General features: G+C 41.3%; 2 protein-coding genes across 2 annotated transcripts in view; one reads left to right on the plus strand and one right to left on the minus strand.

Annotated features, from left to right (window-relative positions):
- Window positions 1–2,223, plus strand: part of SLC5A1 (solute carrier family 5 member 1) — a 71,885-nt gene extending 69,662 nt beyond the window's left edge. Inside the window, exon 16 of the transcript XR_005054529.2 lies at window positions 2,089–2,223. The gene's annotated coding sequence lies outside the window, so the exon portion shown is untranslated. The remainder of the gene's footprint in view (window positions 1–2,088) is intronic.
- Window positions 1–14,459, minus strand: part of LOC108394471 (solute carrier family 5 member 4) — a 45,180-nt gene that overhangs the window by 11,340 nt on the left and 19,381 nt on the right. The window contains exons 7-13 of the mRNA XM_017656046.3: window positions 12,675–12,755; window positions 10,995–11,215; window positions 7,981–8,116; window positions 6,331–6,438; window positions 4,320–4,470; window positions 2,067–2,235; window positions 658–873 (exon numbers count right to left, since the gene is read on the minus strand). Coding sequence (XP_017511535.3) covers window positions 658–873; window positions 2,067–2,235; window positions 4,320–4,470; window positions 6,331–6,438; window positions 7,981–8,116; window positions 10,995–11,215; window positions 12,675–12,755 — 1,082 coding nt within the window. The remainder of the gene's footprint in view (window positions 1–657; window positions 874–2,066; window positions 2,236–4,319; window positions 4,471–6,330; window positions 6,439–7,980; window positions 8,117–10,994; window positions 11,216–12,674; window positions 12,756–14,459) is intronic.

The following is a 14,459-nucleotide window of genomic DNA, read 5'->3' on the forward strand; positions in this document are numbered from 1 at the left end:
AGAGAATCAAAGAGAATTTTAAAATTTAATTTAAACTAAGAATTTTAAAACTGATAAATGCTGCCTAATTTTTGCCCTCTTACAAATTATAAAATTCATATACTTACCAACAGTTTTGGAGACTGGCATTCCCCAGTTTCTCACCAACATTGGGCATATTAATAAAAAAACTTTTTGCCAATTTGAAAGGCAAAAAATGAACCTCATTGTTATACTTTTCTTTTCACTGCCCCCCAGTACCATGTACCTTTTTTTAAAAAATCATGTGTTTGTGCTGTATATGCAATTCTACTTGGCCCCGAACAGTCCCAGGCCAGATGACAGCTTTGCTGTGAAGTCTTTCCCTGTCTCTTAGGCAGCATTAATTACTCTCTTCGTGGTGTCCTATAACGACAGTATAGATTTACCTTCCAAATGCTTAGTGAAGTTTTTTGAGGGTGAAGCCCATTTCCTAACCCCCTATTTCTTAATTCACTGGTGCTTTGCACATATCAGGTGCGAATGTGTGTTTAGTGGGATGACCGGATGGTGATCTCTCAGGCTCCAGGCTCTAACGATGCTGTGATTCTGCGGCCTGGGACTTGTACACCAGTTAAAACGTTAGAAGGCAAAGAACTATAATTAAAAATGAGCATACATCTACTATTAATTACTCACGTGTACATCGGGAATGGGCTTTGTTAACAGGGAAATTCCCAGGACGACTAGTATGGAGACAAAAAAGAGGATGATGGCAAAGTACAGGTAGTGCACCCCACAGATGATCTTGGGACAGTTAGTGGCCGTGAGGCAGCTCCCTGTTCCGTAGGCAAACTCTGCAATCATGCGGATGAGGCCGATCACAAGTCCGGTGATTAGACCCCAGAAGGCTCCCTGAAAACGAAATAAGAACAAAATCAGGGCATTTAGAAAAGAAGACAAGCGCCTTCAAGTAAGTCATAATTATCATCTTTCCTGCTTTCTCCAGTAAGAACCAACAAACGGTTAACTTGGGGACAAGGTCACCAAAGCAAGGGAGATGTTTAAATGCGAGTGTTTACCCCGGGCGGCTGCTCTCCGTGGTCCTGACATATCCTTGCGCTGTTGATTCTCCAATTCCAGGACACTCGTGTCTACTCTGACCCAAGCTGAAGTTTACCTTGGCTTTTATTTTATCTATAGATTTAAAACTTGTGGTTTATTTATATTTATATCAATATTTAAATATATATTTTGTTTTTAAACAGAACTATGACCTATGTCACATTATTTGCAGAGTTGATATTAGATAGCTATGATAGTTCTACTAACCTTTGGACAATAAAGAGCATTTATTTTCTCTGCAAAGTTTGTGGGGGTGGAAACACACGTCCATGTTCCCTTGGTCAAGATGCTCTGTTTAGGTGCAACAGTGCATAGAGATTCGGAGAATGAATTTGGGATGGAAGAGGACCTGGGTCTGAATCCCAAGATCCCAGCTAATATTAAGTAACGTGTGGAAAGCACAAAGATATTAACTTCTCTGCACCTGTTCCTTGTCTGAAAATTAAAATAAGGCTCACCTCTGGGAATAATTGAGGGATTAAATGTACATGCTCCATAATAATCAATCATTTATATATATCATAATAGAAATTAACATTTCTGTTGAAATGTAGTGAACAATTACTAGTGTGGTAGGTTATCTTCTAAGCACTTCAACACTTAAAAAAAATCTCTGAATTCTTGCAGCAATTCTATAACATAGGCACTGTGATTATCTTCATTTTACACCCAAACGGTTTGCTTACGATCACAATAAGATTAAATGGAAGATCCAGGACTGGACCATGACAGTCTTTCTCAAAAAGCTGCATTCCCCAGCACTCTGCCATGTATATACATAGTATTTTGTAAGAAATGTAAGTCCTGTGCTGTATGCTCTATATATTTACATGCATTAGGGCAGGAATCATAGCTGACCACAACTGAAATTGAGGTGGGCCTTGAGTTGTATAAACAGAGTGGAAAGAATACGTTTTTCTACCAGTGAAAGAAATAAATTTTTCTTGCTCCAACAGGGAAAAAGTTTCCTGACTTTCACTTACCTGTTCATTGACTCTTTTACAGAAGATGGCAAGCAGGAAGACGGCCGCGATCGGAGGCCCGAGGTAGCTAGAAATCGATTCTATGTAATGGAACAGTTGTCCATTTTGAGATACCTGTACTAATGGGACCCACAAAATGCTGATGACAATCATCAGAACAATAAATAGCCTGGGGAGGAAACAAAAATGATTTAAATATTAAACAAAAGCATTATTGGTACTTCCATCGTGCTTTAGGTCTTGAGTTCATTCCTGTGGCTTTTATTGATTTTCCAAATAAAATCTAGCTCCTTGACCTCACATGAAACCATGCCATGCTTAATGATTATCCATTATTAAAATACTGATGAAGCAATTGCTTGTCTGTAATTAGTCATAATAGCTTCAACTAGGAGATTGAATATCTAATTCCCAAGACAGTTCAAATGTCAGCAACTGATTATAATTCGGTGATGCAATTTGTGCAATATATCAGAAAAAAACCTCACTATTTCTATTAATAAGTATTTGTATGATAGAGCAGATTCCCATTTTGGTCTTTATTCCTAGCTCCAGACAAACTAAGTCAGTTGCATAAGTTAGAATTAAAATACCTCTGTCCTAGAACATCGAGTGAACTGGCCAGACATACTAATTTGTGGATTTTACTACTTAAGCACTTTGGCAGGTAGAAAGAATTGGTTAAAATATTGGTCAGTGGTACAAACCTATTTAATAGAGGCTCCCGGAGTCCGTGGAGCATGACTGATTTACTTTTCAGAAGTCTGCATCATTCTGTGTTTGCTGTGTGAATAAACACACAGACATAATTTACGGGGCTGTCTGCACGAGGTCATCACTTCTCTGTGACCACAAGGGAGAAGTTGGGGGGTAAGCCTTTGGGCAGGAGCCTGAGACACAAGCATCTGACTGAAGCTTTACTAAACTTCGGAAACCTTGCAGTGATGAAATGTGAGAACCCACCAAAACCCAAAGCACGGTGCCCAGAACACAGTTAGGATGCAACCATCACCACCCACTTGTTCTATCCTTGTCACCACCGGAGAGCAGATCAGGTGTGTCCCTTGCTCTCTTATCTTCAGTTTTCTGTCACATGTGGAGTAAAATCCAAAGTCTTGTTACAGCTTAAGTGGCCCTGCATGATTTCACCTCCAGCTGCTTTTCTGACCTTGTTTCTTATCATTTGCCTACTTGCTCTGCATGTGCCAAGCTCACCCTTTGCTGTCCTCAAACACACCACACAGACTGACTGTTGTAAGAACATACATCCCAGAACCACGGGGCCATCACCCCCACGCCTCCCTCAGGGCTCTGCTCAGACACCACGTCCTCAGGGAGGGCTCCCTATGCGCGTCTTAAGTAGCTGCTGTCCTTTAATCCTGCTTTTTCCTTCCCAGTATTTTTTATCATCAGATATAGAATATATGTATTAGTTGTCTATCTTCCACACAAAGGCATAAATCCTGCAAAGCAGGAAATTATTTTTCACACGTGTGTCCCTTTCTTCATATTTGTACTCTAGGAGATAGTTGGCATTTAATAAGAAAGAGAGGCAAAGAAAGCTCATGAATTTATCATTGAGACTTAAAGGGGATTCGTACCCAAGATCATACACCTATTGGTGGACACTGCATCTTAGACCTACTGTGTTCTTGCCCAGCACTTTCTCCACCACAGAAACACAGATGACTTACTGTTTTTCCTCACCTCTAGCACGTCTGGAGTCAAGATCTAGACCAAGTGAGCCCTTGGAATTTTCCCACCAAGTGCTTAATTTACTAAAGCAATAGCTAGTGTCTTCAACTTTGAACAGGTGGTCAGTTTCTCTTGACATTCCATTTCTTAATGAATGCAGTTGATAAACTACTCTGCAGTAGTGTGTGGGTCACATGGAAACACCTAGAGACAGACACGTTAACCTATCAGACTAGGTGGGAATTTCATGCCCTATGAAAAACACTGAGCGTTTTTTGGAGTTTCATGAAGAGGTGGTTGGGAGAGCATGTGAGGAGAAGAAATGAGACAATAAGAGGCACTTAAATGTCTGAAAAAGCAACTCTTTCATTTAAAAGTATGGTCCCAAGTTTTGTATCTGGAAAGAGATAAAATGGATTAAATATCCCCCTCAAGTCCCTTCCCCAGTCTAGAACTCTGTGATTAGTTTCACTGAACCCAAAGATGAGGAGGTTCTAATTTACTTCTATGTCTGCACTTCTCCAGAGAAATTTTAGACAGAAACCAGGATTCTCTCACCGTCCAGCTATGAGGAGCTCTTTCTCGGATGCCTGCCTCCTAATCTTGGTGTAGAGGTCCATAGTGAAGAGGGTGCTGGCGCTGTTGAAGATGGAGGTCATGGAGCTCATGAGAGAGGCTAACATGACTGACAGCATCAGGCCTCGCAGTCCTGGAGCCAAAAGTGGGTGCAGGCACTGGTTAGGGACCAGAGTCCATGATCTGCTAGGGTCTTGCCAAACTGGAGAGTCGTTCAAAGATATTCATAGGTAGAAGTGTCACTTGGAACATTTACTAACTGATGTGGCTGTCAATACATGTCATCATGTGGCATTTCCTATATACTTCCTGGTGACTTGAGAATAATCCAGTATAGAATTTTAGTTCTACATATGAATTCAGAGATCATTTGCTGGAAGGTAAATTTGGAAGAAAGCAAACAGTGTTGTACCATCTTTGATGGGGGACTCTTGGCTTTGTGAGGTCAAGAGAACTGGAGAGGAAAAACTGGTTCTGGTGGTCCTGTTGAAGTTTCTTGTGGGCCAAGCAAAGAATTTTGATATCTATGGAAACTTCATCAACCAGTTCCCTTTGCCCATTAGTAACGCCGCTAAACCTTCTAGGACAAAGTGTGGAATGGGGTGGATAGTAATGTCACCTGCAGGTCACGCCGCGTTCCTGCTGACAGTGCTTATATGTGTCAGGGAGAAGGTCACAGAAGTGTTAGCTGACCTTTGATGGGCCTGAAGACGCCCTGGTTGCTCCTGAGCCCCATACCTGCTGCTCCCGATCACTGCAGATCACCTTCTAGCATCCTAATGATTTACTTATTTCATATCTGTGGTTTATTGTCTATCTCATGAGATGAAAATGTGAGTTCCAAGGGATAGGGGATATTTTGTGCCTACTTCACTGTTGTTTTCTAAGCACTAGGGCAGTGTCTGAAACACAGTAGGTACTCAATAAATAGTTGTAAGTTAAATAGATTCAGATCTATTATTTAGGTACCACTGGTCTAAAGAAAGCAGGATAGTTATCCTCTAGTCCTCTGAGTGTTTAAGTTTATGGCTATGCAGCTCTTTCATTGACAAATCCTTCATTTAAATGCTCTTGATTGCCTTGGAAAACTGTTGAATCCAAAGGAGTAAGGATTATTCTAATAGGAATTATATCTGTTTCATCTCTGGATTCCCCAGGCTCAAGGGAATCCAGGGCTGGTAGCCTAAGGAAGGTGCCCAAGAAGTGTTCAATAAAGACAACTGAATTAATGGAAGTAAAGATTATACTAGAACCCTGCTTCATGGCTTTGGTGTGGACCACGCCTCTGAAGCAGTCCCAGCATGAACAAATTTTTCCCAGCTTTAGTAAGGTATGACTGACAAAAAATAATTGTGTATATTTAAGATGTACAATGTGATGTTTTAATACACATATACACTGCAAAATGATTACCACAATCAAGCTAATTAACATATCAATCATCTCACATAGTTACCATTTTCTTGTTTTGTGGTGAGAATACTTGAGATCTACTCTCTTAGCAGATCTCAAGTATACAATGCATCATTATTCACTCTAGCCTCCACGCGGTACATTAGGCCTCCAGAACTTAATTCATCTTCTAACTGGAAGTTTATACCCTTGAACCAACAGTTTCCCATTCCTCACCCTCTCCCCAGCCCCTGGCACCCACCAGTCTACTCTCTGCTTTTAGGAGTTTGTCTTCTTCAGATTCCACACAAAAGTGACATCTGCAATATTTGTGTCTGTGTGTGGCTTATTTCACTTAACATAGTCCTCCAGGTTCCATTGTCAACAAGAATGGCAGGGTTTCATTCTTTTTAAGGCTGAAGATTGTTCTGTTATCTATACCTATATCTGTATATCTATCTACCATTTATCTATCACCTATCTATAAATTACCAATCAATCAATTATCAATCATCTATCTATCATCTATTTATCAATTATCTATCTATCTATCTAATCACATTTTCTTTATCCACTCAGCTGAGTGTGGACATTTTCTTACCATCAGGCATCAGGTCCATCACCAGCATTGGGTAGGCATAGTTAGTGCAGCCGACTTCAGTGCCACAGTGTTTCACACATTCAGAAGGCACGACGCAGGCCACCTTCTCTGCGGAGGGATTCAGGTTAAGTGGGTTCAGTGAGTGAAGCCCAAACAGGTCAGTATACAACCACTGAGACAAGCTGTAAGGTCACTGGTGAGAGGAAAGACATTCGCCTGGAAACCGGAGATCCAGCTCTGAGCTCCATCCCAAGGACCTGGTCTCTCTGCCCAGAACATGACGTCCTCAGTGCCTCATGCCTGCAGGTTGCCTTTCACTGACCCAGGGGGCAGGGCTCTGCTCTGGGATGTGGTCCCGCTAGAGGGGAGAGAGCTGACGCATCCTCAGAAAGCTGCAAGAGCATAAATCCTCCAGGAGCACAGAACCTCTGGGATAAAACGACAGAAACAACGCCCAGGATGGGAGTCCTGTGTCCAGCCGCCCAGCCCAGGGTTTTCCGCCTGCATCTAAGAAGAGGTGTCACCTGCGACAGCTGGGGTGACTGCCCCAGGTGGGATGGTGGCTCATCTCACTGTGGCAGGGGCACAACACTCTGGAGAATTTTTACTTAAACAACATGACAACAGGTAGCAAAATGTGATTTTAAAAAATCACCCAAAACATTAACAACTTAGCACACTAGCTTCTTTTATTTTTTCCTTTTAAGTCCTTTTCCACAGAGAAATGTCTTTCTCATAACATTTCTTGTTAAGATAATATTTTTGTTAATTGTTGAGATAAGCATTGAGATAATAGTCTTTGCAGTCTGCTTTTTACATGCAATACCTTAACTTCAGCATTTCCCCAAGTTTTGAGACAGTTTTCAGTCTCGTGTCTAATTTTCCGTAAAGAGGGTATACAGTAACTTCCTTGGCCGTTCCACACTTGTTGGATATCTGTACATTCTTTAATGTTATAAACAACATTGCAGTGTTGCAATGAGAAGTGATGTTGGTCCCTTGATGTTTATCTTAAGATTTCAGCTAAACAAACTGATGCCCAGTTGAGAGTATCTGAAGTGGATTCAGTGTCACCTGATGGAGTGCCCCAAGAAAAACCAGAGGCCTTGATTAGCCAATAAATATTTGCTTCTCTTTCCTTCACTCTTCACAATAAAGAAAGTTGATTTTTAAGGAAGATGTTCAACACTAGTAGTTACTCTCAGCTGACTCAGAAATTAAAGTCCCCCAAACAACCTAATTCCAGAGCAGTGGACGTCAGTGTAGTTCATGCGCCCAGTGGAGGGACCAGGAAGGGACAGTGCGTCCCCAGATGTCCTGGGCTCAGCTCCCCTAACTCATGTTTTCCCAGTTCCACCTCATCCTCCTGCATTACCCTCTGGACTTGCTTAAGTCCAAGCCACTCATGAAAACAGGATTCACACACTCAGACGCCTACAAGGAGACAGGCATGCAGGACAAAAGAAATAAGGGACCAGACTATCAGATGTGCCCAATTTCCCTGCTTCTGACCCTCTGCACAAGCTGTCCACCTGGAGTTTTACTTCCATACATAATAGATTTTCTAGTTTATCAAGGTTTTAATACATCTTGAAACCATTACTCAGAATTCAAGCACAAGAAAGTAGGGTTTACGGTCTCATGACCTGCCTGTGTACAGGACGCGGCTGATCATGCCTGGCATCACCATGAGGAACATGGGCAGCAGCTTCAGGTACCCACACATGATGCAGGCGGCCTTCACGTGAGACATGTCCTTGCCCGACAGGCAGCGCTGCACGATGACCTGCCAGGAATATGACATAGTCACGAAACCATCAGAGGGTGACTTCAAAAAAGGGGTAGTGTCTCTTTTCAGGGATTAATGAACATTACAATAAGAAATGGGGCCACGACTAGGGGAAAATAATGGGCTTCAGAGTAAAATCAGAACTTGAGTCCCTGCTGCTCTCACATGAGTATTTGACTTCTGTGAGTCTCAGGTTTCTCATCTCTAAATAGGGCTATCTCTTGTAGGGCATTCTGGGTATTTGGTATAATGTCTGTGAGACTCTTGGTCCATAGAGGTCGATGCACATCACTACCATTAAAATGTGTTTACAGCTCCCAGGCTGCATTGCAGCAATGACTGTGTCTCCACTAGTTACAAAGCTGTCACTGCTAATCTTTGTCACGAGTTTGTGTTTAAGTTGTGCCTTTAATACTGTAGGCTAAATAAGCCACACAGTCATCAGTCTCTCTCCTTGGGAAACCAAGCCCATTGCCACAGATGCACCAGAGTCAGGCAGCTATCAGAACAGAGCCCTGAGACACTCAACTCTGCATTTCTCCAGAATATTCTGAGGACCTTATCAAGTTATGAATCTAATATGATAATCTTGGAAAAATCAATTCATATGATTTCATAATTTCTACTTAAGTTGTGCAATCCCTTGACTAAGAATTTCCTAGCAAAGTAGGATCTCTACCCATAATGCCATAACTTCTTGACATTTTTCTTCTCAAGGAATGTCAGAAAAAAGGGATGTCCTTTTCTGCTTGATTCTCTTAGGAGAGATAAATCTGTTAGTGATGGCAGCAGTGTCATTTGGTGCTAGGGAAGCAGGCAATATTTTCAGACAGAAGGCTAGAAGGAGAGAACTGGAGGAACAAAACACATCACAGGTGAGGAGGGGAGCCCTGTCAGCAGGCAAGCAGGGTCGGGCACCAGAGCTCAGAGTCCGCATGAGGCCCTTTGTGGGATGTAAGCCAGGTAGTCAGAGGCAAGATATAATTAATAAAGATGGTTCTGCAAATCAACGGTGAAAGGATGTACCCTTCAGTAGATATGTTGAGAAAATCAATTCATAGAGAAAAAGAAAACTGATCCCACACCGACATCACAAGCAACCATTGCCTTGAGATGAGTTAAAATTGTGAAATTTTAAGTTTAAGTCGAGAGACACTATGTGGGGTGAAAAAAAAATTTCAGAAAACATAAGAGAAATAAACTCAAATGCTCTCAGATGGAAAATCTAGAAGACAAGAAATAAGATCTTGGGTGTTACAAATTCAAAGGCAGAAAAACTGGAGGAAGAAGTTGAGGAAGTCTCTAGAAAATAGGGCAAAAGACCAAGAGATGCAAAATGGGGAGACAAAATAGGAACACTAGAGAACCAGTTGAGGAAGACCAACCCCCAAAAATAGACGGTCCCAAAAGGAAGAAAAAAAATGGAAGGAATCAGAGAAAGAATCCTCCCAAATCATTCAAGACATCCATCACCAGATTAGATGAGCTCACAGTGGCCCGTCACTATGGACAGAAATAGATCCACATCTCATGATAGTTTGTGGTGAAATTTCAGAACACCGAGGACAAAGGAAAGACAAGCTTCCAGGGCGAAAGGCCAGGTCACATCCGAAGGGCCAAGAATGACTTCAGGTTTCTCGACAGTAATGGTGGAAGTCAGAAGACAACGGTTCTTCTGTGACTTTAGGAGAATTATTGCCAACCTATCAATGTGTACATAGCAGAAGATCAATTCAATTACATAGAATCCTTATTTATTTACATATTGATTAATTAGATCTTTAAAGAGGAAACTACTTTAAATATTTTAAAATATCTAATGGAATGTAAACATTGTCAAGCATGCAAAAATGCAAATTCACAATGAATTTTTCTCCTGTCTTTCTGGGGAACTTACTGGAGAATCAGTTGCCCCGGAAGAAGGAGTAAACCAAGAAAGAAGATGATGTGGAAATGGGAGAGATGACCCAAGAATGAGGAAAAGAGAATCCCAGAGAAGATAGTGCAGGGGTCCTGGGTTAGGATGGTGCCAAGCAGAGCTGCCTGACAGGCCGTGTGAGGGCAAAGGCTCTGGGAGAAAACGAGGAGAGTTGGTGGAATACTTGATGTGCTCGCAAGGACTGAGAGGAGAGTTAGGCAATTTGCAGAGGATTTGGTGTCTAATGAGTAATGATTACCAAGAAATTTGAAAGAAAAAAATTATGAACAATTTTTTCTAGAGAAAAGAAAAAGCTAGAAAAATCAATAAGAATTTCTGATGGCTCATCTGCGAGTTTTATTTCTGCAGTCACAAAAATGGTAGCGCTGACTGCTGATCTCACGAAAATTGTGAGTTAGATCTATTGAGAGGATGGAGAATAGGAGGCGGACGTGTGTGGGACTGAGGGTGGGAAGCTGAAAGAGTGAAATCCTCTTCTCTCATTATGGGAAGCCAATAGAAAAATCCTAAAACTGGGAAACCAAGAGGGAACAATATAAGCATTTATTTGAATCACTTGGGGATCCAGTTTTCATGCAGCTTCTGAGTGAATGAGTGTGGGTAGATTCTGAGAGCATTTATTTCTAATGAGCTCCAAGGTGACATCTATGCCAGTGGTCACGGACCATACGTTAAAGATTTAAGGAATAGAAATACATACCAAAATACGTAACTGAAGGAGCTGAATTACTTGCTTTTGAGAGACAAGAAATAGGGTGGAGAATGGGATGCCAGACAGCTATTTTTCATAACAAGCCTTGTAGAAGTGTGTGACTCTCTAAATGATGTGTGTGTGTACAAAATAGAAAATAGATGCTTTCCTATGAGAAGAAAAAGAACAACATAAACCCTGACACCATCACCCCCACACCTACACCCACACCCCATACACGTTACCTGATCTGTGCACCAGTACCACACAGCTACGATGGTCATCCCAAATATCATTCCTGGCCATGGAATATCCCCAGTGACAGCATCTCGGAAGATGTGGAAGGAGTCTGCCTGAGGGGTGTAGCATCTGGGGCTGATTGTCAGGTTGTCCCCCTCGACTACGGTCGGGATGGCATTCATGTACTTCTCTGTAAAGCTCTCGTAGCCTCCGACTTCAGCAAACGCTGAAAGGGCATTGGATAAAATGAAATGTTTCACAGAAATCTAAGACACCTGGTGTTCATAATTACTCCTTTGTGGTGGAGGTACCCGCGTACCTCCAATCACCCTGGCCAAATCTTATGTCCTTCTAATGTCTCCACTGGCACTGGCAGTGCTATCAGATTTAATTTCATAAAGTACACACAGCAAATACCATTTAACTTTTCATCTATGGTGCTCTTGAAGCTTTTGATTTAGTGTCTAGCGTTATGGGAAAAATGAAACTGTTAACCAACAGGCTGAACTGATGTCTCACAACCATTCAGGCCACAAGCGATCCTGAAGGTGGGCTCAAGCCCAATAAAATCAGCCATCGATAAGCCCCAGCTCCCATGAAAGGGCCATAGCATGGAGGTTCTGGAACTAACTAGAAAGTGCACAAGGAATGCTTCCAGCAGGTGCCCCTGGAGCAGCACCGTGCAATAGAACTTCCTGCGATGATGGAGCTGTTCTGTGTCTGGGCTATCCAATATGGAAACCACTAGCCATTTACTGAGCACTTGAAGTATGGCTAGACAAATAAGAAACTGGATTTTTAATCTGAATTAACTTAAATTTGAATAGCTAGATGTGATTAGTGGCACCTATGTTGAGTCAAAAATCACAAAGTATCATTGGGGATTTGTTGTCTTTGCAGTTCTTTCGATTTTTGCTTCATGCATTTTCAGGCTCTGTGATTGGGTGTGTGCCTATTCAGAACTGTGTGCAGTGCATCTTGAGTGGGTGGAACGTGGGGGCTGCCGGATAGGGCAAGGATGAAAAGATGTTTACTATCACCCGTATCCTCTTTTCTGTGTGTAAAGATAAACCAATACCATAATAAAAGAAAACAAAAATCAGCAAGCTTTAAATTAGATTCCTCTTTACTGCTTGCTGGAATGAATTATTAACTGATTAACTTTTTAACTAATAAGCAAGAGTCATAAAGGAAAATCCAACCTGTGTTTGTATATTCTAACAATAGGGTAAGTAATGTACTTTAGTAATATCGATCTGAAACAGTTGTCATGAAGTTAATATTCAGTTATCTGTTTTTCTTAATATTTAATCCTTCATTTTATAAAAGTTCTATAAAAATGAAGGGTCTCTGTGCATTGAATCCAATGCACTGATATTTTTATACCCAATAATAACTGATTTTGTCCATTCCAAACACAAATACATTAAGATTAAATGAGATAATTTACCTGAGCAATGATTTTTTTTTAAAGGAAGTTTAAAGTTCTTCTCCCTCATTTCCAAATGCTGAGATAGTACAGAAAGAAAGAAATTAGGCAGACTTTTCAATGATGTGAATTATATAAATGATTGGAAAATGTGACCAGGTAGAACGGGGAGGCAGAGGGAAAGAGCAGTCGCCCCAGCAGCCCCAAGCCCCTCGAGTTCTGGCCCAGGGGCACCGCTCACGCTGTCGTCACTTACCAAACCCCATGAGAATAAAGGAGCCTATCAGCATGATAACTGTCTGGAGGGTGTCTGTGTAGATAACGGAGGCCAGGCCCCCTGTAAAGAGAGAAAGAAAAAAAAAACAGGACAGTTTATCCACGTGCCCTTATCTATTTGACTTCAATGCTAGGTTCTCCTCTACCCAAACCCTGGAAACCGTTCGGCAGAGAAAATAAAGTATCAAAAGCTGTTGGCCGGACCACAAGCTCCTCTTAGCATCATGAGCTCCTTTGTATAATGTCTCCTATGGGTCCTCTGCCTCCCTTGACTTAAAGTTTCTATGCATTATAGAGGAGGTCCGCCCTTGGGTGAATTGTTGAATATTAAATAGGGGAGAAGACAAACCTTTAATATCATGAAAGTTTCCCTTAATGACCCCTCAACTCGCTTTGTTTGCATAGCATACTTGCTCTGTACAAATAGGGCAAAGCCATTTTTGCTCTGGTGGTAGAACGTAGAGATGTCCTTTAGTTGGAGGGAACCAGACACAGCAGTCGGCTTGCATTTTCCCTTAGTGTTACACAAACTGCAGACAACAACTTGTCTTTCAACTCCAGACTCGCTAGATTCTCAGTCAACAAGACATTTCCTTAATGGGTGTGTAATGGGACACAAGACTGATGCTGAAAAGAGGAGATTCAGGCCTTCAGCTCTCACTTATTCTGAAACGTATACTTAATGTATGAAAATGGTTCCAGAACAGTCTCGATGGTTCCGTTGCTATTTTCCTTTATTTTTTTTCCATCTGAGCTGGTATAGTTTGATTTTTATGTTACTATGAATGAGACAATACCAATGTACCTGGCTCATGAGAGCCTGTTTGGGTGGTTGCCACTGTTAAAAAGAGGCCCAACTTCTGGTACTCCAAGTCGCCAAACTGGGGCCTAATACCTAACTTGACTGCAGTTTCGACCCCCAGAAATGCAGCCAGTCAGGAATTTTCCGGTCAGTATTGATAAGGTCACAAGTGTGCTTTCCACCTGCCAAAGGAATCCACCTAATAAGATCCTGTTGTTCCCAGATGAAGGTGACCTCACACAAAATAATCCTTTTTTCCTTCTGTTTATGACTTTCTTGCTCTGTCTTTATAATTTTTTATTGAAGTATAGTTGAAATACAATATTATATTAGCTTCAGGTGTACAAGGTACTGATTCAAGCATTATCTACATTATTAAATGCTCACCCTAATAAATGTAGTTACTGTCAATATAGAAAGATGGTACAATATTATTGACTGTATCTCTATGCTGTACTTTCATCCCTGTGACTAATTTGTATTATGATTGAGATTTTGTGCCTTTTTACACCCACCCATCCCTAAACCCTTCCCCACAGCAGCCACCAGTCTCTTCTCAGTGTCTATGGTCTATTTCTGTTTTGCTTGTTTATTTCTTTTGTTTGATTTTTAGAGTCCATATATAGGTGAAATCAAATGGCTTTTGATTTTTTGCTGTCTGGCTTATTTCACTTAGCATAATGTCCTATAGATCAATGCATGTTGTTGTAAATAGCAATATTTCCTTCTTTTTTATGGCAGAATGGTATTCCATTATATACATGTACCACATCTTTATGGATTCATCTGTTGATGGACACTTTGGTTGCTTCCATATCTTGGCTGTTGTAAATAATGTGGCAATGAACATAAGGGTGCATGTATCCCTGTGAGTCAGTGATTTTGCTTTCTTCAGATAAACTCCCAGAAGTAGTATTGCTATGTCATATGGTATTTCTAGTTTTTGGAGGAATCTCCACACTG

This window comes from Manis javanica, chromosome 15, assembly GCF_040802235.1.
Source record: "Manis javanica isolate MJ-LG chromosome 15, MJ_LKY, whole genome shotgun sequence".
Lineage (NCBI taxonomy): Eukaryota > Metazoa > Chordata > Mammalia > Pholidota > Manidae > Manis > Manis javanica.